Genomic DNA, 27,561 nt, shown 5'->3' with positions numbered 1-27,561 from the left:
GGCTCAGGAAAGAAAGAAAGTTCCTCTCAGTTTTAACCTCCTACCCTGTGTGCCTGATTGGTGAAACCTAAATCATGTGCTTTTGCCCCATGTGCCTGATTGGTGAAACCTAGGTCATGTGTTTTGCTCTTGCAAAGGATGCTGGGAAATGGTGTCTGGCTTTTCAGTGTCTATTTTGAAAAGCAGGTTTCATCTTCCCTAAGACTTATAAGGTAAAGGGTATTTTTAAAATTTAGTGTGTGGGATCATATGTTGGGAGAGCCATAAAATAAGACAAGTGTCTATAGATGGATTATTTTACTTAATGCTCACAACAATTTTGTGAGGTTGAGTTTAGGAACATGTTTTCTCAGGGCCATTTCAACTTTAACTGTAAAGCATTGTATAATGATGCACGACCAAACAACTTCGTTCCTTCCAGCTCTTGCCCTTTCTGAAGTTTTTGAGAAAGAAGAGGAATTAGAGCCAGATCTGCCTGGTCTTGTCTAGCACCCTCTCTAGCACCCTCAGTAGTCTCCTTCTTATACTGAGGGCTGCTGCTGGAACTCAACCACTTTCCACAATGTTTACTGTCCCACTGTGTTGACCACTTTAGTGGACCCAGCAGATTAAACAATCCCAAGGAAGGCCTTAAACTGGTCCATCAGGCAATGGTAGAAACTACCCTTGCTCCTGGTTCTAACTGAATACTTTACTGTAAATAGCCATCATTTCCTCTGTGGGCTGAGGCTTGTTAGCCAAATGGTGGTGAGGAAGGCCTGTCTTTAATGGGATGCAGGAGCAGAAATGAGCTGTTCAGCTGTTTGCTAAACCCTCACATGGTGCACTATTCTCTGAGGACTCACTTTCTGGAAGCAAAGAATTTTCTATATCATCAATTTCTGATTTCTTTGTGCCCAGGAGTTCAGTTCTCAGCTTATCCCTTTCCTCTTGCATTTTACTATAAGCTGCAAGAAGAAACCAGACTGTACTTTCCACATGTAGCTTGGAAATATCAGCTAAATACTCAAGCTCATTGCTTTTAAGTTCTGCCTTCCATCCAACATCAGAACTCAGTTTCACCAAGTTCTCTACCACTTTAAAACAAGTATTGCCTTTCCTCCAGTTTCCAATAACACATACATACATCATTTCTGTCTGAGTCCTCATCAAAACTACCTCTATCATCCATATTTCTACCAACAGTCTCTTCAAAGCTATCTGAGGGTTTTCTATCAAACAGCTCACAATTCTTCCATCTTCTACCCATTACCCAATTCCAAAGCCATTTCCACATTTTGGAATTTGCAATAGCAGCACCCCACTTTTCTGGTACCAACATCTGTTTTAGTTTCCTAGGCTGCTCAAAGCAGATGCCATGGAATGGGTTGGCTTAAACAATGGGAATTTATCAGTTTACAGTTTGAGCAGGAAAATGTTCATATCAAGGCATCATTACGGTGATGTTTTCATCCCAAAGACTGGCTGTCAGTGATTCTTGGCTCCTTTGTCACATAGCAAGGCACATGGTGGTGTCTGCTGCTCTCTCCCTTCTCTTACAGATTTTGTTGCTTCCAGCTTCTTGCTTCCATTGTTTTCTCTGTCTTTTTCTGTATTTATTCCATTAATAAAGGACTCCAGTAAGAGAATTAAGACCTACCCTGAATGAGGTGAGTCACACCTTAATCCACCTACAGGAAAGGATTAGATTGAAGAGCATGATTTTCTGGGGTACAGACAGCCTCAATTCATCACAATTATAGACATATTATAAGCATCAGCTGGGTTAAACTCCTTTCATTCCCTATCTCCCCTTCCAGAGATCTTATCTCTCTCCCATTCTTCATCTCTAGTGAAAACCAGCTGTGACTTCTCTGGGAATGAATCTGATTTATAATCCCTGCTTCCAAATGTGCGGGTCATTGTGTAGGGTTCTGGGCCCCATCCCACGTTGAATAAAATGTGGTTACAGACATCCGGGAGTTCAGTCCAGTTGGGGAAGAGAGACAGGCATAAGTAATACAGTCTTCAAATAGGACAGTGATAAATATGCACCTTGGATGTTCCTGGGAGGCCTCTCCAGCCTCTGGTAATACATGAGAGCATGTGAACCAAGATTTTATTAGCTGGCAGGCTCCACCTGCATAACTGCTGGCTCAAGTGGATGAACAGGGGCATCTCACCAGAGTGCTCTGACCAGTGCTTTAATGAAATCAAGCTATATTAGGCTTGCTGCCTTCCCCTCACCTAAGACTCCAGTGGCCAATAATGAAAATGAAGTGGATTGATTGTCTTGACCTCTTAATGAGCTCTAGCTGGGTTCTTTGGCTTACTACTCTTTTCCCAAGGGCTCACAGGTCAGTGATTAGGAATCTGTTCTAGAACTGTGTGGCCAATAAGCTGTAGTTCTGAAATCCACCTCATAGAAATTCAGAGCACTTGCTTACATCCAGGCTTCTGCTCATGACAACATTTCCTTTCTCTGGGTCCCTCAGATACTACTTGAATCAGATCCAGAGGTTCCTCTGTGGGATGCTGTTTTAGTTTGCTAAAGATCACCAAGGCAATATATCAGAAATGGGTTGGCTTGCACACTTGGGATTTATTAACTTATAAGTGTACAATTTAGAGGCTGTGAACGTGTCCACATCAAGGCATCATCAGGAGATGCTTTCTCCCTGAGCTGCGGCTGTGGGCGATGAGGCACGTGGTGCTGTCTACTTGTCTCTCCCCTCTCCTCCCTGCCTCATTGCTTTCAGCTTCTGACTTCAATAGCTCCCTCCCAGCTTTTGCTTTTGGTTGATTTCATCTTCTGGCTGCTGGGGTCCTCTTTCTCAGCTTCTGGGTGATTTCTCTCTGTGTCTGTGGCCCTTGCTGATTCCAGTGTATTAAGGACTCTAGTACAAGGCTTAAGATCCACCCAGGCCATGCCTTACTGGAGTAATCTAATCAAATGACCCATACTGGAACTAATCTACTCAAAGCTTCACAATAGGTTCACACCCACAGGAATGGACCAAATTAAGAACACAATTTTCTAGGATCCACAAAAGACTCAAACTACCATAAATGCTTCACCCCTTCCCACAGACGCCTACTGGTTCATACTTTAAAGGGCCTTAGAACTTCCTTGCCATCTCCCTGTGTCTTCTTACCTACGTTAGGCTTTAATTCCCTCTTCAACATTTTTACTTTGTCACTTTTCTTCTTCATGATGAAGATAGAGGTAGCTTTATCTGCTTTGTCTCATTTCTTGCATCTTTCTCTTTTTTTAAAAATTTATATCTCTCTCTCTCCCCCCCGCCCCAGTTGTCTGCTCTCTGTGTCCATTTGCTGTGTGTTCTTCTGTGACCCTTTCTATTCTTATCAGGGGCACTGGGAATCTGTCTCTTTTTGTTGTGTCATCTTGCTGTGTCAGCTCTCTGTGTGTGTGGTGCCATTCTTGGGCAGGCTGTACTTCCTTTCAGGCTGGGTGGCTCTCCCAACGGGGTGTACTCCCTGCGCGTGGGGGTTCCCTATGTGGGGGACACCCCTGCGTGGCACAGTACTCCTTGTGCACATCAGCACTGTGCATGGGCCAGCTCCACACAGGTCAAGGAGGCCCGGGGTTTGAACTGCGGTCCTCCCATGTGTTAGGCAGACGCCCTATCCATTGGGCCAAGTCCGCTTCCCTCTTGCATCTCTCTTAGAATAGCTGACCACAGCACTAGGCACACTGTTCACCCCAGAGCTGGGCTCTCAGGACATCATAATAACTAACATTTGTTTAGCTCTCACCCTGATGTGGTACTTTCACATTCCTACTTCATGTCGTCCTTATAATAGCCCTGTAAAACAGATTTTATTATCCTCAGTTACAGATGAAAATAGGGGCTTAACATCAATGTATCCAAAGTTTATTTGGCAGACATATAATGAAGGCTTGCTCAATGGTTGGCCCTTGGCTCAGTGCCAGGAACTCATCCCGTCCCTGTCCTCAGGAAGCTCACAGTCCAGTTAGGTCCCTAGATAAGGAAACAGGAAAAGACAGTGAGTCTCTGGATTATTTAATGTTCCATTTTATCCCAGGCTCCTGCCTCCCCATACTTTTCAGATTGACTCTTTCATTCTTTATTCCCAACATCATCAAGGGGTACTTTGTGTTCACTCACATCAGTATTAATTAAAGACCTTCTCTGTTCTTTTGACACAAAGGTCACTTGTAATCATGGAGTAAAAGTTAAATTTTTCTGGACTTAACGTCATCCTCCTCAGCTGTATCTTTCCCCAAGTTTGTGCTTGTGTTTTCTTTGAATGTTTTAAAATCTGCCTTCCTCAAACTCAGGACATGCCAGACTTAGGTCAATCCTCCCTTCTGCTGCTTTACCCAGGCAAAGTTGACAGAATCTCCATTTTCCTCAGGCAGGGCCTCCTTATTGCTTGAAGGAGTTTCCTATTGCAGAAAGGGAACAGTTGAAGACGAGGAGGAACATGCAGAAAGGCTCTCCAGGCACAGGGGTGGGACAAGGTGGGGCAGGAGGAGACACAGAGTGGACAGGAAAAGGATGCTATTGTCTTGGTCCAGCCCATAAGGCTCAGGCACCACCACTGCGTTCTAGTGCTAGGATGGGGGCCTTGGGACCTATTCACCTTTATCATTTTGGACATTGTTAGCTGTTTGGAACAAAAATCCTCCTTAAACTGACTTAAATGAGAAGACTTTTATTATCTTACTCTGGAGGTGGGCCAGGCTCCAGGTTGGTTGATTCAGTGGCTCCATGATCAAGGGCCTCAATTGTTTCCTCTTGGTGCGCCAGCTTTGTGTTTCAGCTAGCTCCTGTCATGATGGCAAGATGGTTGCCGGCAGCTGTGAAGTAATGGGCCTCCTTGCTCAAGTCCAGTGTGAGAGATACTCTCGCACTTTGTGGCCAGAGAAAGAATATTTTTTCCAAACATACTCCTGTTATGTCTCATAGTCCTGAATTTAGTCACATGCCTAATCCAGAACCGATCGCTGGCAGTTTAATTGGAATTATATCATCTGAAGTGGATGGATTTGGGAAGTCAACCACAATGCCCATTACAGGATTACCTTTTTCAAGACTGCCTCACACATAATCAAAGTAAATAACCCAGATTTATGTTGGTGTACAGCTAGGAAATTAGCATGTAGAGCTACCAAATGTAGAAAATCCTAGGAATTCCCAGTTAAATGTGAATTTCAGATAACCTATGAATACTTTTTTAGTATAAGTAAACCCTTTGTGATATTTGCTGACCTGTGAGTCTGAATGTTTGCTACATACTTATATAAAAGGGTTTTACTCATTGTTTGCCTGAAATTCACATTTAACTGGGAATCCTGTATTTTATATGGCAAAACTATTAGCATGACATGAAGGGAAGTGCACAGGTTCTGGCACAGGATACACTAGGGTTTACATACTGAACCTGCTTCTTTCTACTGACCTTGAACAAGTGCTTAACTTCTCTAGGTCTCAGTTTTCCTTTCTTTAAAATTGGGATGATGATATCTACCTCGTAGAGTTGTTATGTGGGTTAAACTAAATTTAATGAGATACCACACATCAAATTCAATAAATAAAAGAATGCAGCACTTAACATATTGCCTGACACATAACATTTACTAGCTGTTAGTCATCTTTATGTAACTGTATGTCATTATAGGTCTTCAACAATATTAGTTCATTTCTCCTATTCCCTGTTCTCAGGCAAAGTCTTGAGTCCATTGTTGGAATATTTTATTGTTGTTTCTGTTAATAAATATTTGCCTTTGTGGGCAGGCAAGTGGGCACTGTCCTAGAAATACAAAGTTAGGGTGTTAGTGGGGAGCCAGGAGGAGGCATTTGGAGATGGGTGTTGGTGCAGCCTGGAGAAGCTCCACAGAGCTGTCCAGTGACAGGGGAAATCCTCAGGAGGCCTGGGCCTTAAGGAGAAGGTTTGCAATGGTCTTCAGAAATTGGTCAGGGAACTATTTGGCAATAGGACATAAGAAAAGATGGTAGGGGTTCATAAGGGACCAGTGATGCTATGTGATCAAATCTGAGTTCTACCTTTCCTGTATGAGAACTGCAGGGTTTAAACTAGTTTAAAAAGGAGAACAGGGCTGGGAGACCTTTCCTCTACACCTGCCCTAGTTCCTCACAACCTGAATCCCAGAGACAAAGGATTTCACCTCCTTTCCTAGGGCCTTCATTGACTGTGTTCTGCTCTCTCTTTCCAGGGCCCCGACCACTGCAGGCAGGCCTTGCTGCGGATTGGGATCAACATGATGGCCCTGCCTGGAGGCCGTCGCCTGGACTCCATCCCCTTGCCCGGGCAGCGGTAAGTCCTTCAACTGTTTCTCAGGGCCAACCCAGCTTCATCCAGACTCCAGCTGAGGCTCAGCCCCACAAGCCTGAGACTGCAGGTGGCCCTGCCCCTCCATGCACTGCCCTGGAGAGGAAGCCCAGGATGAGCTCATAGGGATGCCCCATTCCCTTAGCAAATGATAATGGAACAGGGCTGTGGGACAGGCAGGAATCAGGAACATCCCATCCCCATGAGCTGTAGTCTAAGGTTGAGACTGGCAGTGAAATTAAGGTGTGACCTGGGCCATGAGGCTAGAGCCAATGAGGGTCTTGGGGTTATTTATGACCCTCTCTGATCCTCTTGGAAGGTGTCGTTGCTTTGCTTTATTAACAGTCCCAGGGAAAGAATTGATCAGATGATTCTAAGGAAAGGCTTGTTGCCCTGAGTTGGAAGATGTGGGGAGGTGGAGGGAGGAACATAATGAGCAGAGGGAAAGCCCAGGTGAATGAGTTTGGGTGTATTTAGTCTGAAGAGAAAGAGTCCCGGGGGCACCAGAGGGGCCTTCACACAGCTAAAAGGTGTGGAGGAGTGGCTGTAGACTTGACCTGGTTGGTCCTGGAGGCTTGAACCAAAACCAGTGGTGGAAGTTCCAGGGTGGCAGATCCCAACTGTCCAGGTTTGCCCACGACTGTCCTGGTTTAGCACTGGAAGCCTCATATCCTTGAATCTCCTTAGTACCTGAGAAATGGGGATGTTTGGCCTCCTTAATGAAAGTTTAGTCTACAGAGGAGCTTTGCAACCTCAGAATTGTTCCACAGTGTTGATGGTGAGCTTCTATCCTGTGAGTATGCCAGCAGGGGCTGCCAGAAGAAGATGATCGTCTCTCTCTCAGGGCTCCTGCTTAGCCTTTTTATTCCCTGAGACATTAAGAAAAAGCTCCTTTTTATTGTTAAACAGAAAATATGCCAACTTATTAGTACTTTAAAAAATTAAAAATGAAGCCTGCAAGTGTATACAGCCGTGGTCATTTAAAGATTTGCATTGTCAAGCATTCATAGAGAGCAAGCCAAATGATTGTCACTAACATGGTCAAGGTCTTTTAAAGGCATATGGTAAGAGTCAAGATGTTTCATTCCACTGAACATGCAGGTAACTACCCCCAAACCCTTTCCCATCCAAAAATACATCTTTCTCCTGCCTGAAGCCCTTCATCCTTTAAAACAAAACAAAAAGAAAATCCAAACATGCGGAAGATAAAAGGACAAAGTTGAAAAGACAGTAAATGAGAAGACTTTTGCTATAAAACAAAAAGTTTCTAGGCAAAAGTCGAGTGTTGTTTCTTTCTTGATTAAAGTTCATTCTAAAAGTTAATTCTTTTGAGAAATGAGTTTATATGGCTACGAGTTTCTAAAAAAGAGTCTGGAGGCTGGCAGAAGGATTGCCCTCATGCACAACTGAGCAGAGTCAGAGAGACAGATAAAGCAGATACAACCCCCAGATACTGGTTCCTTTGAGGGCTAAAGAGACCCACGGGAGTTATGGTCATGGCCGATGGGGTTAACTACCAGGGCAGATGGCCCCTCTTTGGAAATGGTGTTTATGTGTGATGAATCTGGACTCAGATGGGATCTCCCTTCACAAGACTTTCATGCTAATGTGCTGGAGGTGCAGTTAATGTTGGGGTTTAAGATATATTTAGGGGATTTGAATCTCTGGACTGACAATGTGATAGCCAGGTCCTGAGCCTCAACAGACTCCAGCACCTACAATCTGATTTATTGGACTTATCACACTCAGCTAAGATGGAGTTGAAGAAGGACAACCACCACACCATGGAGCCTAGAGTGATTACAACTGAAAATGGGAGGATTGCATCCAGCATCCATGTGGAATCTGAGCCTCCTCTTTTTTTTTTTTTTTTTTTTTTAATTTTTTTATTTTTTATTGACTTTGTAATAATATTACATTAAAAATATATATGTGAGGTCCCATTCAACCCCACCCCCCCACCCCCCCTCTCCCCCCCCCAACAACACTCGTTCCCATCATCATGACACATCCATTGGATTTGGTAAGTACATCTTTGGGCACCTCTGCACCTCATATACATTGGTTCACATCATGGCCCATACTCTCCTCTATTCCATCATGTAGGCCCTGTGAGGATTTACAATGTCCGGTGATTACCTCTGAAGCACCATCCAGGGCAGCTCCATGTCCCGAAGACGCCTCCACCTCTCATCTCTTCCTGCCTTTCCCCATACCCTTTGTCCATTATGTCCACTTTTCCCAATCCAATGCCACCTCTTCTATGTGGACACTGGATTGGTTGTGTCCATTGCACCTTTATGTCAAGAGGAGCCTCCTCTTGACATAGAGGTGCAATGGACACAACCAATCCAATGCCCACATAGAAGAGGTGGCATTGGATTGGGAAAAGTGGACATAAGAAATCACAGACAGCTACTCCCAGCAGCTCAATATTTAAACTGGGAGCTGTTCTGGGTGAAGTGGGGGTCTCCTTTCTGCCTTTGTCCTGCCCAGGCAGGAGGCTGGAAGCTAGGCAGGCAGATGTACAGCCGCAGCTCTGGCAGCAGGGCATTGGGGCCCCTCCACAGAGCTGCTTGGGGCCCAGATGGGCAGATCAGAGCCTCTGGGGGTGGGGGGGGTGGGGGGCTGGGGAGGCTGTGCTCAAGGGCAGTTTAGTCCCTTGGCCGGGAGTCTTCTGCATTTTGCTTCTGCTATCTGTTAACTTTAACCTTAGGTTTTGATTTCTTCATCTGTAAAATGGGGGTGTTTTCACTTACATCATTGGGTTCTTAGGAGAATAAGGAATTACTTAGGAGAACAGTAAATAAAGCAACTGCCTGGCACAGAAAAATTGCTCAATAAGTTAGCTTCCAATGAGAAATAACTCCCCTGAGTAGAGGATATGGTGAAAGGTAGAACACATCCCAACACCTTTTCATCTCATGGGAACCAATGATTTCTGTCTCTCTTTCTCTCTTTCCACCCTGCCTACTTCCAACCTCTTCAGAAGTTCCTTAGGGATAAAAGGAAAATAAATGGCATGAAAATGATTTAGAAATCGTTATTATATCTTTGAAGGCAACGCAGGGTTCTAACTGATAGTGTACTGTAATTTCTTGGGAGGAAAACCCAAGGCTGGCCATAAATGCTGCAGCCTGTAAAAGCATTTGTTTAGGATGTCTTCAGCTTTGCTGTTCTGATGAGTGGATGACTGCAGGAGGGTGGTATTTCCTTTAGCACACATAGCCTGGCATTGCCAGGCCTACCCAGTATTTCAGGGTAGTAGAATCCCAGGGCCCCCCAGCCTATCAATCATGGACGTTCGGGGCTTGTGTGCATGGGCCACATTCATGGAGAAGGACTCATGTGTATTTACAGAATGCCAGATGGGTTAATTCTTGCACTCTGATGTTGCATTATAGGCGGACAATAACAGCCACCTCTTCTTTCCTCTTGTTCATAGCTGTGGAAGTCCGTAATACCATGGTTATTGTTCTAAGATAAATAATTAATGCTAGATAATTGACTTCCTTCTGTTGTATTCTACTGAAACTGAATTTCATTCTGTAGTACCCTTGTTTACCTCAATGTAGAAAAATTAAAATGCTGTCAAGTTTTATAGGATCACCCAGTGGCCTGGGTGAATCTTATGGGTTAGGCCACTGGTATTTGAGACTCTTAGGAGTAAGTAGTAACAAAGGGGCTGTTCTGAGTACAGCTTTCTGGCAGAGGGGAGAGGGCAGGAAGCAAAAGCACCCCAGGGTAGGGATTGGGATCCCATGCTGAATTGGCACTTGTGATAGGAGGTAGTATGGCAGGGTCCAGTGGTTCTCAACTGTGATTGCATCTGAATCTCCTGGGAAGTCTTCATATTTAGAAACAAAAGAAAATAACCAAACAAGAACAAAACCCTACTTCTGGTATCTTTAATGTGGGCCTACGTGATGGAACGCATACAGACTTTGAAATCAGAATTGAGATCAAATCCCAGCTCTGCTTCTTACCAACTCTGTGAAATTGGGCAGCTGCTTAACCTATGTGAGCCTCGGTTTTATCTTCTATAAGATGGGGACAGTGACAGCTTCTTTAAGGGTTGTGCAAATTCTTGGATCCAGGAAGGAAAGTCTTGCCAAGGCCTCAGGGTGCTTTGCAGTACACAATCCACACTTCCTCAGGCCATACTGATTGCAGTAGCAAAACCCTCCTTCCCTCAGTTCTAGAGACACTTGCAAGCCCAGGCTCAGATACCTCCTCAAGGTAAGAGGATTTGTTAGTGGGGGACGGTGGGGGCAAGAGATCACCTTTCTGGATTGCAGGAGACTGTGGCTGCTGCTAATCCTTAGCTGGTCTCCATTTATTCCTTGGCCTCTGGGTTCCTGTCTTTGTGCAAGGGGCCTGGACTTCCAGCTGCCTCTGTGCATCATGTGGGATTGCTGGGACCTAGGCATGGTGATAAGTGTGTTGGTACCAGACTGTCCAATTCCAGGCTGTGCCCTCTCCTGTGCCAGCCTTGCCCTCATTTCCTGCAGGGATCTCAATGGCCCGGTCCTTTGATTTAACAAACTCAATAGGCAGGTTCCAGACTGGTGGTCACACACAGGGTGGTGTCCAGATACCCCCTTCCCTCTCTCCTTTCTACTGCTTCTTTCACTTTCCGGTTCAGCCCTGGCACCCTTGACACTCTCAGTCCTGCCAGTGGGGTTTGGGGTGGGGGTATTGATTAAAGAGCTGGCCCTTACCAATCCCCATAACAATTTGGCTCACACTTGCTATGAGCCAGAGACTTTTACAAACAGCAGCTCATTTAGTCCTCCCTATGGCCCATGGCTATAATTATTATCTCTATTTTACAAATGAGAGGTCACAGGTTGGGTTTTCTGGGAAGCAGCTTCCAGACTGAGTTTAGAGTTCAGGATCATTATTAGGGAATGTCTTAGGGAGGGGAATGGAGAAGGATTGGAGAGAGGGAGACGTTGAGCTGAGATGTTGGCTTTGATGACAACCTCAACTACCTTCATAGCGACTCTAAATCAGTCATTGTTCAGTGGCCAAAGTAACCAGGCCCTTCTGCCCCGCCTTGCCCAGTATTTGAAATGGACCACTCCAGGAAGGACACGACCTTAGGTGAGGTGACCTTGAGGCAGTGCCTGTAGGGGCTGGCTGCTGAAGACTCTCCACTAACCTTGTTCCCAACAGGTAGGGCGATGAGTTCTTCCTTAAAGAGGAATCTGGGTGGTGCGTCACACTGTGTATCATGTAAGAAAAATAGACCATGGAGAGGAGGGTGTTTAAGTTACTTTCCCAAGAACAGAGCTGTTAAGAAGCAGAGCTAAGATCCATGTTTCCAGATCAGGCTTAAACCTGGGTGCTGGCTAATACTTTACCCAGTCTTTGTCTTTTCCACAATGTTCTCAGGGCATTACACAAACAAATCATTTACTCATTTATTCAGGTAGCCATGTATTCATTAGCCTTCAACAACATTTTTCTACAAATATATATTTCTTGAGTTCAGATCACACACTGTATATAGTGCTGTGCTTGAAGGATATGTTGGTGACCTCATGGGACCTTTTCCTTGTCTTTGTGGAAATTACAATTTATTCACTGATTTATCTCTTGGCCCGAGCAGGCTTGACTTGTAGCTAGTAGACAACTTGGGTCTTTGACCTGGCATCTCTCACTGTAAGGGAATCACTGTCTCACACGGTGTCTGGTCAGCCTGGAGTCAGATGAGCCAGGGCTGCGTGTAGCTGCAGCCAGCGGCTGGAGGCCTCCTGGGTTGCCTCCAGCCTCCTGGGGAGGAGACCTCCAGCCTGCCTGAGCCAGCAGGGGCTGATGCAGGCGAGCCTGTCTCCATGTAGATAATAGCTTGCATGTGTGCACCCCTGCTCTGCGGTCGGTTTTCTGCTGCTGAGCCGTTTTCTCTGCCTGCGGTGAAATGTGCAGGCTGTAATTGTTGGTGGGTCATTTTTCTGTTGTTTGAACAGAAAGGAAGGCCAATCAAGGATAGAATCAAATTCCCTCCCTCCTTCCGTCTCCCAAGAAAAATCCACAGAAATAAAGGGTGTGTCCTTGTGAAGGCAGAGGGACAATGATTCAATAGTTACTTTTAAGACTAGAGGTTGGATTTAAATTCCCACACAGTGCTGGGAACTGGGATCATAGGGGAATGGGATGCCATTGCTGCAAGTTTCCTCAGAGCTCATCTCTGCCATTCCTTCATGATAAGATAGGGAAACTGAGGCCCAGAGAGGGCAATGGGGCTGTCACAATGCTTTTCAGGTCACCTCCCCTCTCCTTACCCAAACCCCCTGTCCCCCGCCCCATGGCAAAATCTCCCCTGGACTGTGTTTTTCAGTCCCATTCTCCTGCCAGACTCCAGTAAATCCTAGTTCTGTTCCTAATCCCTACAGGGTTCTGTCATTTCTTCACACCTTCATTTGAAGGAGATTTACATTGGACTGAGGACTTACTTTGGTAATTTATGTACATGCCATCTTCCCTGCTCAGTTTTCTTGAGGGCTGAATTCATATTTGATTTATATTTGTACTCCTGACTGTGACTAGAATGCACACAGTAGGTGCTGAATAAGTGGTGGTTGAATGAATAAGTGTTTAATAAATGTCTGATGAAGGAACAAAAAGCTCTTGGCTGGAGAGTCTCAGGTGATGGTGAGAAATTAAAGTAAATAGCTTGGATTATGTTCCTTTCTCCAAGACATGCCTGCAAGTTATTCTCATTATTTTTGGTGGAAAACTGCTGCTTGGAGAGAAAGGATAAGCTTGAGTTTCATCTTGATTAATTTAAGTTTTGAGAAGAAGCCAAAGATTTAATTGGTTGAAATATAGAGTTGGAGAGGCATTTTTTCCTTCTAAAGAACAGTAATTCATAAACATTTTTAGACTTTGGTTTTAATTTTATTGAAAAAAAAAAAGTCTCTGCAATTTGTTCATTAAATCTATTGCTGGAAGAGGCATCATACTATGGTGGGAAGAGCACAGACTAAGAGCCAGAGGATGTCAGGCAAGCTAGCAGCCTGCCCTTCCCCCCTTTCCTCCCCCCCCCCCCCCCCCAATTCCTTCCTTCCAGCCCTGGACTCTGCATGGACCTTCTGTCAACTTAGACAATCCTTCTCCCTCCTTGAGCTTTAGTTTCTTCATCTGAGGATAAGGTGTTGGACAAAAGTATCCCTACGTACCCTTCCTGTTCTAACATTCTAGGAGTCTATGAGTGGGTTTTGGATAGTCTGGTCCTTCTTCTGGACAAAAATACCTCACTTTAGGTCTCAGGGCTGGGAAGACAATCTCATTGAACAAATAAGGCCTTTTCATTCCTTCCTATGAAATGTGCACAGGGGTCTAGCATTTGCCTGGTAGTTGAGATGGAAATTGCAAGGCATAGGAGTTTGGGAGCCCCTTCCAGTACTTGAAGGTATGCCCTATTCAGGCTTTACGGAAGCCCCGTGGTATATTCAGGAGGAGTGTTCCATGGGGGAACAAGGGTACCCTGTTTTGATGGACTATAATACAAGCACCATGGATTCCTCCATGCTCCAACGTGTTTCACGATTTAACATGATTCTAATTTCCTCTCCAACCCTGTGGCAATACTTAGAAACTTGCCACTTTCCCAACACATGATCCATGCTTCCACTCCTTTGCACATGCAATTTCTTCTGTCTAACACCGTATCTTCTTCAAACTCTGCTTTTTTTCCTGGTGAATTTGGAGACTTCCTTTAAGAATTGGCTTGGGAAGGTTTCTGAGATGACGTAGCTTGGGTTAAGCATCTTTTTTCTGTACTCCCATTGTCGTCTCTGCCTCTTTCAAAGTGCCATATGAAGCACAGTGAGCCACGATTGTTTATTTACAACCATTCATTTTTCCTTTATTCATTCTGTAGATGTTTATTGAGTGTCTATGATGTGCCAGGCATTCTTTTAGGTGAAAGGAATATGTCTCTAATCAATAAAAGTTTCTGTCATGGAAATCGTATTCTCACCCTCTCCCCTCTGTAATCCCAGCTCCTAGCCCAGTACCTGGCACGTTGGGGTGCCCAGCAAATATCTGGGGGCTATTATAGGTGTTTTGGATATAGTAGAGTGTTCCTTTACAGAGAACTTGCCACTTTCACACAGCAGGTGGGATAGAAGAGGGCAGAGATATCCAAATTCTAGACTTTAAAGATAATTAAAGTTCCATCCTAAGTGAAGAGAAATTAAAGTGAGCCAACAGAACAGTAGACATAGATTCTCATAAGCGCTACTGACCCCAGAGGTGTGGGGGATACTTGGGCATTAGGCCAGCAGGGTTAGGTGGGGCCCAGGAGCTGGTGTGAGCACTGGGTGCCAAGGGCATGGGCCTGTTGACCTAGAAATAATTGTCTCCTTTGTTGTCTGAAGGGTTGCACAGTTGGCTTCCCACATGAAGCATTAAAGGATGAAGGGGGCACTCTAAGAGGCCTGGACAGAGGCAGAGGAAGGCCAGTGGGGGGTGGCGATCCCTATCCTGACAGGGTTGCCCCCACTCTTGTTTACACCATCTCCCTGGCCTCACTGCTCAGGCAATGCTTCTGGAACAAACTCCTCAAAGAACAGGGATGATGAGGCCAGTGGGCCAGCAGGCCTGAATTTTAACTACACACACCTGATTGTCCCTCAGAAAAAAATGAGACAAGCATCTGAGAAAATGACTAGACAGACCATAGTCTTGAAATGATCACAGGCTTTAAAAAGGCGGTAATATGTCACATGAGGGCAGTCTGGATTTAAGGTTTGAATATCAGCTGAATTGCAAAAGAGCATCAAAGAGCATAGGGTAATAGTTAAGAGCAAGGGATTGTTAAGATAGAATCAAGCACTTAGCACAGTACCGAAAACATAATAAGCATTCAATCAATTTTAGCTTTATCATCACTATTAGCAGTGAGACCTTGGACAAATTACATAAAATCTCAGTTTCTACATCTGTGGAATGGGAGTGGTAATCTCCAACCATTAAACTGCTGTGAGAGATGAAGGAGGGAGGGTTTGGTACACAGAAGGTTCTCTACAGTTGGTGATCCTCACTTCGTGTCCTGTGGGTAGTTAATTCCTTCTGCCTTTGGAGAAATATTTTGGGGAGCCCATCATTTCATACTGTAATTCCTTAGTATGAGACTTTGCTACTTCCTGTCTCCCAACCCCACCCTGGATAATTCCAGCTTAAAACAAATATCATATGACCAGTAGCCTGGTATATCGAGATGCTTGTGGTTGCATCTGGCTTTGTGTTTGGAGCCTGCCAGACTCTGGAAAGCCCAGATTTTGGGGCTTGGTCACCTCATTCCAGATGTCCAGGAAAGCTTCCATCTGAGAGCAGCGAGGGGGGCTGGTGGAGGGGTAGGCTTCTGCTTCTCTCAGGGACTGCTGAGAACTGGGCTGGGCTCCTGGAAGCCCCATTCACCGAGCCTCAGGCGCAGAGGCAGTCTTTAGCATCGGCTTCAGATTCCGGTTCACTGTGGAGACCGAGGAAATCAACAACCCAGGTCCTGGCCCCTGGCACCTCCAGCTCCTTGGCTGGGAGACCCTCTGCTCTGACTCTGGTGGTTTTCCACCATGCGGGGAATGTGACTCATGGCCAGTCCATCCGCTTCGACCTCAATTTTCAATTTCCTTCCCTTGTGTGAGAAATAGGATCAGTCATCAGTACTCACAAAGGAAAGATTTCATGCATAGTGAGATGACAGCTCGAAGTTCATAGCTGAGGACAGTTTAGCCACTGGGAGCTGAGAATTGCAGAGGCAGCAGGAGGCCCCCAGTGCACAGCCAGCTCTGCCCTGTTTAACCAGACAGTTTACATCGGGGTCAATCAGTAAATCCAATAGGAGAGGTGGAGCCCAGAGAGCCAGAGAACTAATGATAGAGTCAGGCGAGCTCTGCGATTATGGGATGCTCAGTGCCTGACACAGTCCAAACTTTAATGAGCTGCAGTCTCTAGACTCCAAAATTAAGAGGAGCGGCTCATTATGTGGCGGCACAGTGACCGCGGCTAGCAGTGGATGGGCTCGTGGTGCGGCCATGTGGGCGGAGCTCACCAGGCCTCATCTCCTACTTGGCAAAGCTTGGGGCCTCTTTGGAGGGCCTCTCTGCAGGGCTAGGCCCCCCTTCTGCTAGGGCTCATGCATCCTACTTGTTATAGTACCTCACCCTGATACCAAACCAAATAAAAGGACAATGCGCTCTTTCTATCTCAGCAAGTGGCAGCATCCCCCAGGCCAGAACCCTCGGAGCCCACCTTGATGATTTTCTCTCCTGCCCCCTCACATCCTCTGGTTTTCCTCCCAGATGATCCGTTTCTTCCTATTCCATGTCCCTGCCTTAGTCCAGGCCTCCACCATCTCTATTTTATGGTGATCATCTCCCAACAGGTCACTTTCCTGTCTTGAATTTATCCCCACTCTGGTCCATTTTCTGACTGCCTGCACAATTAGGTCACTGCCCTGCTCTAAAATGCTTTTGGTCTTTCCAAATTGAATTAAATCCAAGTTCTTTTTCTTGGTCTTCAGGGTCTTTGATCAAGTGGTCCCTAGTCTCTTCCTTCAGCCTCCTTTCAGGCCATTCTCTCAAAGGCCCCCTATGCTATAGTGCAATGAAACATCGTTATACTGTTGTCCTGGATCTTGGCCTCTGCACGTGGTGTCTCCTCTAAGTGGTGCTCCTTTGCCTTTGTCATCCTTAGCTCCTCTAAGAACCAGGGCAAATGTCACCCTTGTGTAAATATTCCCTTGGAGAGCCAGGCTCTGTCCTCTGTGATCGTCAGTCCTCCTGCTCACAGTTTCTTGATGACAGTGTGGTGTTGAGTGATAAAAGCAGAGACTCTGGGCTCTAGAGACCACTGACTTACTGTGTGATCTCACTGGACAGAAGGTTCCTATTCTGTAAATGGGGATGATAGCAATAGTTCTCTCACAGGGTTGTGGGAGGATTAAAGAAGATCATTTGTGTAGAGTACTTAGAAGGCTGCCTGGCTCATTGCTGGAACTCAACTTGCTAGCTACTGTTATAATTTTTATAAGGTTGGTTTGCTGATTGTCTTCTTGCTTGTGGGAGTCTCAGTCAACTGAGACTCAACTCTGGGAGTGATGGGATTTTCTCCTGTTCAGCTTTGTAGCCTCAGTTCCTGGTACAGGACTGGCACTGAGCAGCCCCACAGGAAACTCTCAGCCTGGTCTTAGCAAGTGCTGGTTGTGGTAGTTGGCAGAACAGGTGATTTCTCCCGGTCTCTGGATCTGGGAGCCCTTTTGGAGGGTGCTCCTGCCAGTTTAGCCCAAGGTGAGTGATCTTTAGTCCCTGGAGTCTGCCCACACATGGCGACAGAGAATCCTTGATCAGAGCCTGAGGCTTGGATGTGGGGAAGGGGTGGTGAGGAAAAGGGGTCCAAGGGGCGGGGACTGGAGGCTGAGGGAGTCCATGGAGCCTGGCAGAATGTGTGACTCCTAGAAACCTTCTAGTGATGATTTCGATATTCTCATCTGCATTTCATGGAATCCCACGCTGACACCTGACAAATTAGATGTGTGAATTCTCCTAAAAGTTTCACTTTGGCAAATAAAAATATTTTCCTTAAAGTGGGGAGGAGAACAGAATAGGAAAGACAAAGCTAATACTTTCTAGTTCATGTGTTAGATCCTGTATTATAGCTGGGAAGGTTAAGAACAAGCAACAAGAGTAGCTGAGTTCCTGCATGTGAAAATGCATTTGTAATTTTGCTTGATAGTGCTAAACATGATTTTTTCACAGAGAGTGGTCTTTCACAAAGCAGTGTAATGCATCATTTAAGAACAACAGGCCCAGGCTGATGAGCTGGCCTCAGAGCCAAACTTTGTCACTCATAAGCTGTATGATTTCAGATACATCACTTAATCTCTCCCAGCTGTAGTGTCCTGATCTGTAAAAATGAGATAATAAGAGTACCCTCCTCATAGGGCCATTGTGAGAACTAAATGAGATAATGCTCATGAAGCAGAGCTCGCGATAGCTGGCATCTGGCCCACCCCCAATAAATGTTAGCAATAACAATTACGAATTTTACCTCTCTTGACCCTCACAACAATCCTATGAGATAGAGAGTGGAGGCTGTTATCCCTGTCTGATAGAGTCTTCAGCTTAGTAAGTAAATACCGAGCATCTTCAGTGTGTCAGGTTCAGTGCTAGGGGTGGCATGTAGGGAGGACAAGAAAGACACCAATCCTGCCCTGCGTGTGGTCTAGTGGAAAAGCAGACATTCAACAAGTAGTTGCAAGTGAGGTCTGTGCTATGTCAAGGGGAAGACAGGCCGCTACCGACACGTGGGGCAAAGGAACATACACCCATCTAAGGGTCAGAAATAGCCTCGGAAGAGACATAAAGGCCAAGAGACTTCAAGGATGAGTGGAAGTCAGCAAGGTGAAGAGAAGAAGGGGAGGGGTGGGTCAGCGTGTGCAATGTCTGGGAGACTGGAATTCCACAACAGAGGGACTGAAAGAATTCAGTGTGGCTGAGACGATGGTGGGAAAGGACGTGGAGAGGCCGTCAGGGAACTAAGGCTCAGAGAGGGGAAGTGAGTGGGCAAGATCACACAGCTGTTAAGAGAGGTGGAAGTGGGATGAGGTCACAGGTGCAGGTTTCTTTTTTTTAAAGATTTATTTATTTATTTATTTAATTCTCCTCCCCTCCCCGGGTTGTCTGTTTTCTGTGTCTTTTTGCTGGGTGTTGTTTCTTTGTCCACTTCTGTTGTCAGCTGCACGGAAGTGTGGGCGGCACCATTCCTGGGCAGGCTGCACTTTCTTTCGCGCTGGGCGGCTCTCCTTACGGGGCGCGCTCCTTGCGCGTGGGGCTCCCCTATGCGGGGACACCCCTGCGTGGCAGGGCACTCCTTGCGCGCATCAGCACTGCGCATGGGCCAGCTCCACACGGGTCAAGGAGGCCCAGGGTTTGAACCGCGGACCTCCCATGTGGTAGACAGACGCCCTAACCACTGGGCCAAAGTCCGTTTCCCGGTGCTGGTTTCTAATCAGCTGTTATTACCATCATGCCATGCCGACTCTCAGATGAGTACCGATAATGCACATGTACACACATACCCTTTTTGGTAGTTAAAAAGAAAGTCGTTTATGAGTTAATAATGTCCTCCCCCTCTCGGAAAGCATCTCAAATGCTGGATTTTGAAAGAGTGTTAACAAGACAGGGCTCTGAGTCATCAGATAGCAGACATCTGTTAAATGTATACGTTGGCTCACCAGACTGGAAACAGTTACCTGGAGTCAAATGCAGGTACTTTGACTTTCTGAAACAACAGCTGTGAGCTTCAGTAGGGTGCTGGACAGACGGGGAGGTGGTGAGAGCAGAGGCTTTGGAGTCTGGCAGACCTGGGTTGAAGTCTTAGCACTGTCATTGACGGAACTATAGGAACCCCTCTGAGCCTCGGGTTTTCCTCCTCTTGGGATGGGGATAATAGTTTCTGTGAATGCAAGTTGGATGTTGTATGTGCAAGCATTTGGTATGTGTCTGGCATGCAGAAGGTGCTCAGTAAATAGTTTCCATTAGAGCATGCCTGGATCAATGCTATATTTTCAACACTGATTTGTTAGAGCAGGCAAATCTCTCCTCTACCCCGATCCCTCTTGTAGATTGAGAGAGGACCACAGCCTGGAGAAATGAATGTGACAAAGTAACTGGAGTGCTATAATCCATGTCCCCTTCACAACTTACTCCCAGTTATTAACTTCAAGGTGTATTTGTGGGCTCTGTTTCTTCTTCCTCAGCACTTCTGCGAATATCTGCAATGTGGAATTAACTCCTTAACCATGTAATATTGAACAGTTTAATTAACAGAAAATGTTAAGGAACACATATATTAACCATTAAGTGAGTAGGATGAATTATGAAAATGGGATTTCTGGGTAACCTCAGTCTGAAAATCCTTTTTTTCTGCTATGGCTTGGAGCAGAGTGTCAGTGCATAGAGATGAGAAAGAACACGGAGAAGCACAGAAGGAAAGAGGCCATTCCTAGCAAAACAGGCAGATGCAGGAGGCATTTTTCAGAGTCCAATGAAGGAGAGAAAACCTCCTTAATGGTTCTAGCATTGTGCAGATGGGTCACCGTCAAGTTAGAAACAGGGCTGTTGTGAGCTCTTTAAGACCACTCACTGGCCAAGCACTATGCTTCAAACATGAGCTTGAAGTGGATGGGGGTGGAGAGATGGAGGAGTCTCTGTCATTCACTCAGAAGTCCTGTTGCACAAAAAGGCCTGTTCTAATGCAGCTCAGTGTGGAATTCAGAAGTGGGTTGGAAGAAGGGCATTGAATACATAAGAAGATCGGAACAAGATCAGAGTGGCAACCTTTTCTTTAGAGACACATGGCTGGGGCTTCACCAAAGTCTTAGTGCAGAGGAGTTGGAAATTAATACCCTAACCACACTGTAAATTATTTCTAACTTGTTGCATAAATAATTATGCTTAAATTAACTGTTTAGTAAACAGTTTATAGTTCACTACATAGCATAGGTTAAGTCATTCTAAATTAATCTGTGTTGTTTTTATAAAGTTCTTACTGAGAGAGCCTTTTTTGGGCTATTAAGAGGCATTTCTAGGTGGGCCCACCTGACATCTGGTGACAAGATTCCTTAGAGGACTTGGAAGGCAGTTTCCTGTTTACTCAGAGTGAAACCCAAAATTCTTATAATAACTTCCAAGGTCCTGCCTGATCTGGCCCCCATTCTCTCTCTGACTTCATCTCCTACTGATCTTTCCCTTGCTCATCTCACTTTAGCTATACTTACCTCTTCTCTGTTTCTTGAACAAAATAGGCACACAGTCACCCCAGGCCTTTAAAGTAGCTCTTCTTCTGCCAAGAATGCTCATCTTTTATATTTCATTATGGTTAATTCTCTCACTTTCTTGATGTGTTTGTTCAGATCTTACTTTTTCGATGAACCCTACCCTGATCATCTATTTAAAATGGCAATTACTTCCCTGCCATGCAATCTTGATCCCTCCTCATTCTACCTTTACTTTTTATTTTTTTTTATTTTTTTATTTTTTTTAAAGATTTATTTTTATTTATTTAATTCCCCTCCCCTCCCCCGGTTGTCTGTTCTCTGTGTCTTTTTTTTTTTTTTTTTTGCTGCGTCTTGTTTCTTTGTCCGCTTCTGTTGTCGTCAGCGGCACGGGAAGTGTGGGCGGCGCCATTCCTCGGCAGGCTGCTCCCTTCTTCGCGCTGGGCGGCTCTCCTTATGGGTGCACTCCTTGCGCGTGGGGCTCCCCTACGCGGGGGACACCCCTGTGTGGCACGGCACTCCTTGTGCGCATCAGCACTGCGTATGGGCCAGCTCCACACGGGTCAAGGAGGCCCGGGGCTTGAACCGCGGGCCTCCCATGTGGTAGACGGACGCCCTAACCACTGGGCCAAAGTCCGTTTCCCCTACCTTTACTTTTTAATAGAATTATTTGCTTTTAATATTTAAAATTTGTTATATTTAATATTATTATTGTCTTCTCCTGCTAGAATGTACCCTCCACAAAGTTGGGAATGTTCATGTGTTTTGTTCACTTGTGTATCCCAAGCAGCTAGAACAGTTCCTGGCTCATAGTAGGCACTCAGAAAATGGTAATTGAAGGACTTAAGAATGAATAAATATTTGGAGGGGAGGCCTTATGAGAGTAGGTGAGCCACATGCTCTGCATGCATTCTGGGAATACCGTAAAATGTCTGGAATGAAGTTCTGAGGAGGTTAGTACAGTAAAAGAGACTGTAGTTCCTCAAAAGAAGAGATGATAGGCCCATTAAACTCAACACACCTCAAACTGAGTGTTGACGATTTGGACCCGAAGGGTATCGGGAATGAAAGAAAGAGAAAAAGGAGAGTGAAAGAAAGAGAAAAAGGAGAGTGAAAGAAAGAGAAAGAAAGAGAGAAAGAAAAAGAAAGGAAGAACAAGAGAGCTGTGAGCCTGGGAGTAGAGACTCATCAGACAACTTTATTGTTTACAAGAGGCTCTCTATATACTCCAGTCTACGTGACAGCAAGCAGCAACAAGCAGTTAACTATCTGCATTACTCATAGTCTAAGGAATTAAAAAATGTCTTATCTCAAGGTACAAAGTCTAAGTGTTCTATTTACTACAAAATGTATGTGCTCATCTTTTCTTTCAGTCTTTAACAGCTTCATCCCACTTGCTGGGAACTCTTTTTTTTTTTAATTATTTATTTATTTTTTTAAAATTTACATTAAAAAAAAATATGAGGTCCCATTCAACCCCACCGCCCCCCCCCCCACTCCCCCCACAGCAACACTCTCTCCCATCATCATGACACATCCATTGCACCTGGTAAAGTTCATCTCTGAGCATCACTGCACCCCATAGTCAATGGTCCACATCATAGCACAGCCTCTCTCACGTTCCATCCAGTGGGCCCTGGGGGGATCTACAGTGTCCCGTAATTGTCCGTGAAGCACTATCCAGGACAACTCCACGTCCCGAAAATGCCTCCACATCTCATCTCTTCCTCCCGTTCCCCACACCCAGCAGCCCCCATGGCTACCGTTCCCACACCCATTCCACATTTTCTCTGTGGACATTGGATTGGTTGTGTCCATTGCACACCTATGTCAAGTGAGGGCTTAGATTCCACATGGGTACTGGATGCACTCCTCCCGCTTCTAGTTGTAGACACTCTAGGCTCCATGTTGTGGTGGTTGACCTTCTTCAACTCCATGTTAGCTGAGTGGAGTAAGTCCAATAAATCAAAGTGTAGGAGCTGAAGTCTGTTGAGGCTCTGGGCCTGGGTGTCATATTATCAGTCCAGAGATTCAAATCCCCTACATATATCTCAAACCCAGCACCAACTACAATTCCAATAAAGTAGCATGCAAGTCTTGTGAAAAGAGAACCCCTCTGAGTCCAATTCCATCACGCAGACTCAAAAGAACCAATACCTGGGGTTGTATCTACCTTATCTGTCTCTTAGACTCTGTTCAGTTGTACATAGGGGTATTCCTTGTGACAACCTCCAGACTCTTTTTTAGAGACTCACAGCCTTATAATCTCATTTCTCCTTTCCATTTCCCCCTTACATTAGGTCAAACCGCTTCCCAAAGTCATGTTATTATATGTAGACAGGTATATTCTGCTGTTCCGCATTGAATCTTTAATTCAAGGTCATTTTCTAGTTGCTTCTTCAGCTGGTATGTGGTAGTGATCCCTCGGTGCCAGGGAGGCTCATCCCCGGGTGTCGTGTCCAATGCTGGGGGGAATGCATCACATCTACATGCTGAGTTTGGCTGTGAGAGTGGCCACATTTGAGTAACATGAAGGCTGTCAGGAGGAAACCCCCAGGCACAATGCTACTCTAGGCCTTGTTCTTGAACTCTTAATTACTGCATTCCTTAGGTTGCAAGCATAGCCCTGGAGACAGCATGTCTCTTCTTATGAGGCCACTGTGCCTCAGTTTCCAACAACTGAGCCCATCATTCTGCCTTCCCAACTTGTTTTACCTATCCATTCAGCTGCTCAAGTCAAAAACCAAGGTCTTCTCTTTGACTATTTCCCTCATTCATCATCTATATCAACCAGTCCCTAAGTTCTGTTGATTTTAACTACTTAGTCCTTCTTGACTCCATTTCTTGTTCTTCAAGACTGTTGCTGCCACTGGAACTCAGGGCTTCATCTCACCTTGTATTTGAGTCATTTGGGCTGGATATAAAATCCTTCATTCACACTTTATTTCTTTTATTATCTTAAATATGTTATTCTACTTTCTTCAGGCATAAAGCATTACTGTAAAAAAATTTTTAATGTGAAAGAAATCTGATGATAATGTAATTTTCTTTCCCATATATGTAATATATGCTTATGCCCAAGGAATTTTTCTTCTTTTTAAAGTCTAGTCATCTTACTAGAATATGTCTTGTTTTGTTTGGTCTCAACTCAGTGATGTGTTCTTTCAATGTGCAGTTTTTTAAAATCTTTTTTTCTTCCAGTAAAGTTTTCCAGACTTACAGTTTTATATTGTGTTTGTTTGGTTTCCTTGCTTTGGGTTTCTTCCTCAAGAACTCGTATTGATGTTTGGTGGATCTTCTTTGTCTATCTTAATATTTATCACTTTCTCTCAAATTCTTTTACTTCTTTCAATTTTCAAAATTTTCTTCTTTTTCATCTTTGATTTCTTTTAAACTATTATCTAATATGTTTCTTCTAGGTAAGTCTATTACTGAGGTTTCTCTTTCTCCTTTATTTCTAATTTTTTTCTGAGTTAGGATACCTCCTTCTAAGTTTTTCTAATTCTGATCTATGCCGCTCTTTCAGGTCTTGTATCATTTCCATAATGTTTTTTAGCTTTTTAAAAATGATGGATATATTAGTCTGCTGAGGGGGGGCTGATGCAAAGTACCAGAAATCTGTTGGCTTTTATAATGTGGATTTATTGGGGGTAAATGCTTACAGTCCCAAGGCCATAAAAAGTCCAACTCAACCACCATAAAAGGTGCTTTCTCACCAAAGTCAGCTGCCATGTGCTGAAGCAAGATGGCAGGTGATCTTTGCCTGGTCTCTCCTTCCCCTCTGAGCTTCCTCTCTCAGGCCCAGCTGCTCTGCTTTCTTCCCAATTCAGCGGCAAGCTGGCACAGACCTATAGCAGTCTCAGCTGTTCCACTCTCCCCAAATTCAGCTGTAAGCTATCAGGCAATGGCAATCTCTTCCTGGGGCCTCAGCTGCTTGAGTCGTCTTCTTTTTTTCACATGGCAGGATAAAAAATGACAGAGCTTTCTCTTCCGGGGTCTGTCTTTGTGAATGTTGATTTATATCAGACCCAGCAAGGGGGCTGGGACTCAACCTCAGTCATACCCACTGACTAAGTCAAATCAAAAGCCCTAAAATCAATCTTATCAGGTAATCTAATCAAAGCCCCTCAACAGAATTTAATACTATCAAAGGTTATCACACCCAGAGGAGTAGTTTAGTTTACAAACATAATCCTTCCCTTTTTGGGATTCATAAAACAATCTCAAAATGCCACAGTAGGTATAGTTCCTATCAGTTTTGTGGATACATTTTCCTAACATGTCTTTATTAAATTAATCTTTTTTATTTTTAGAGAAGCTTTAGATTACATAAATGCTGCAAAAAACATAAGGGATTCCCATATGCCTCACTCCCTCCTCCTCCCCCACTTTCCCACATCAACAACATCTCTCATTAGTGTGGCACATTTGTTACAATTGATGAACACATATTGAAGCATTGCTACTAACCAAGGATTACAGTTTACATTATGTGTTGCAAAATTTTGTAGGTTATGTCAAAATATTCAGTGGACTGTATGAGTCACTGCAGTGTCATGCAGGACAACTCCAAATGCCCCCACATTAGACCTATTCTCCCTTCTCCCATCACTCAGAACCTCTGGTGGCCACTGCCTTTATATCAATAAGAGTTTTTCTATTGTTAGAATAATAATAAGTCTATAGTAGAATAATAATAAATATACTTTAGTTCATTGTTCATTCCTCAATCTTGAGGATTTAGGGATGGGATGCCCACTCTGTTTCTAATTGAGAGAGAGCTTAGATCCCACAGGGCAGATGGATGGAACTATCTTGCTTGCAGTTACAGACACTCTGTTCCTTGGGATGGGCATTGTCCATCATCTTCTCCTTGTTAGCTGTCCTGGGTGAGTCCAGTGAACTGGAGAGTAGGTGTAACTGTTGAAATTCAGGGCTCATCTGACACATGGATGGGTCAAAGATTTACGTCTCTGGGACATATATTTATAAGTATAGTGCTATTATAGGTTCAAATAAAAGGGGCAGAAGAGCCATATGTAGAGAACCTATAGATGAGTCTAACTCTGTCACTCTGGTGAGCATAACTTTCATTGTAAGGGCAATATTCTGCTTTTTATTCCTGTTTAAAAATAGCTGTATATGGGATGTGACTTCAATACTTTTCTGTTGCTCATTTTTATGTGAGATTATTTTTCATGAACTTTTAGAAGGAGGCAGAGTTTAGGAAAATTTTCTAATTTCACTGAACTCCCTCTTCTTTTGTTTTTGTGTAGGGTTCAAAAATATGATGACCTGCTTTCTGAGAGTCTCTAGGTCTGCTTTTGCCCCCCACGTTGATCTAAACATTCTCTCCCCTTGTCTCTGTTGTTCCTGTCCCACTTAATTCTGATTCCAGCCCAAGAGGTTTCTCCTTAATGTGGGGCTTTGTTGTAGAAGAGATTCCTGGTGGGCCAGTTTTGTGAGTTCATAGTATGCTTCTTGGAATCATATTGGAGCAAACAATGCTCCCGTTTCAATTGCTACTCTTTAATTGCTGTGCTTTCCAGTAAATATCTAATGGTTATTTTGGGAGTCTCCTATCTCATGTTCATCGAATACTGCCATGCTACTTCCTTCTTCTGACACAACAACACCAACAAGGTCTTATAGCTGTTGGTGGCTTGTCCCTGTCAGTGAGACTTCTAGAGGTACCTTATCAACTACTTTTGAAATTAATACTAACTGTGGGATTTTTATTTTGTTATCTATGTGGGGATTCTGTGAGTTGGAAAAATTATACTGCCACCTCTTCTATCTCCTCAGAAATCTCATTTATATCATTTTTAAGTAACAGACTTCTGAAAATATATCTGTTTTAATTAGAACTGCTCTAATGATAAGTAACACATAGAATAGTACCTGTTGGGCATTGCTCTAAGCAATTTTATATATATTGATTCACTTAATAGTCACAATAAGGCTAAGAATTAGCTACGGTTATCTTTCCCATTTGCATGTGGGGAAAATGAAATACAGAGGAAGTTTGAATAACTTGACCAAAGTTATACAGTTAGCAAGTGGAAGACCTGGGATTTGAATCCAGGCAATCCAAATCCAGAATTTATGATCTGGTGAGAACAATGGTGCCCAAAGAAGCCACAATGGTGACCAGAAGATCTGTGGAGTGCTTGGCTCTGATGATGGTACAATGTTGTTTGAAAGACTGAGCAATATGGGGAGAAGTGGTAACTGTGACAGCTCAAGATGTCATGCTGCATTCAGAGGGCATGACATTAACCAGAAGGAAAAAAACAGTGCTAAATAGACTTGCAGGCCCTGGAAACTAAAGCAGTATCAGTTAAAACAAGAAAGGATGACAGAATCATCCCATGGCATCATGGTGGCTGATTAAACCAGTCTTTTGGGGGAGCAGTTGTGAGATAATGCTTGAAGACTTCTGGAAATACTTGAGAGAG

At 44.4% G+C, this 27,561-nt stretch overlaps 1 protein-coding gene across 1 annotated transcript in view; it reads left to right on the top strand.

The window, feature by feature from the left end:
- The window catches only part of INSC (INSC spindle orientation adaptor protein), a 143,623-nt gene that overhangs the window by 37,528 nt on the left and 78,534 nt on the right, over positions 1 to 27,561 (top strand). Inside the window, exon 2 of the mRNA XM_023582819.3 lies at positions 6,203 to 6,303. Coding sequence (XP_023438587.1) covers positions 6,248 to 6,303 — 56 coding nt within the window. The 5' untranslated portion in view covers positions 6,203 to 6,247. The remainder of the gene's footprint in view (positions 1 to 6,202; positions 6,304 to 27,561) is intronic.

Source organism: Dasypus novemcinctus, chromosome 10 (assembly GCF_030445035.2).
Source record: "Dasypus novemcinctus isolate mDasNov1 chromosome 10, mDasNov1.1.hap2, whole genome shotgun sequence".
Classification (NCBI taxonomy): Eukaryota; Metazoa; Chordata; class Mammalia; order Cingulata; family Dasypodidae; genus Dasypus; species Dasypus novemcinctus.
Note: the sequence above shows the minus strand (reverse complement) of the source record. Positions and strands in the feature narration are given on the sequence as shown.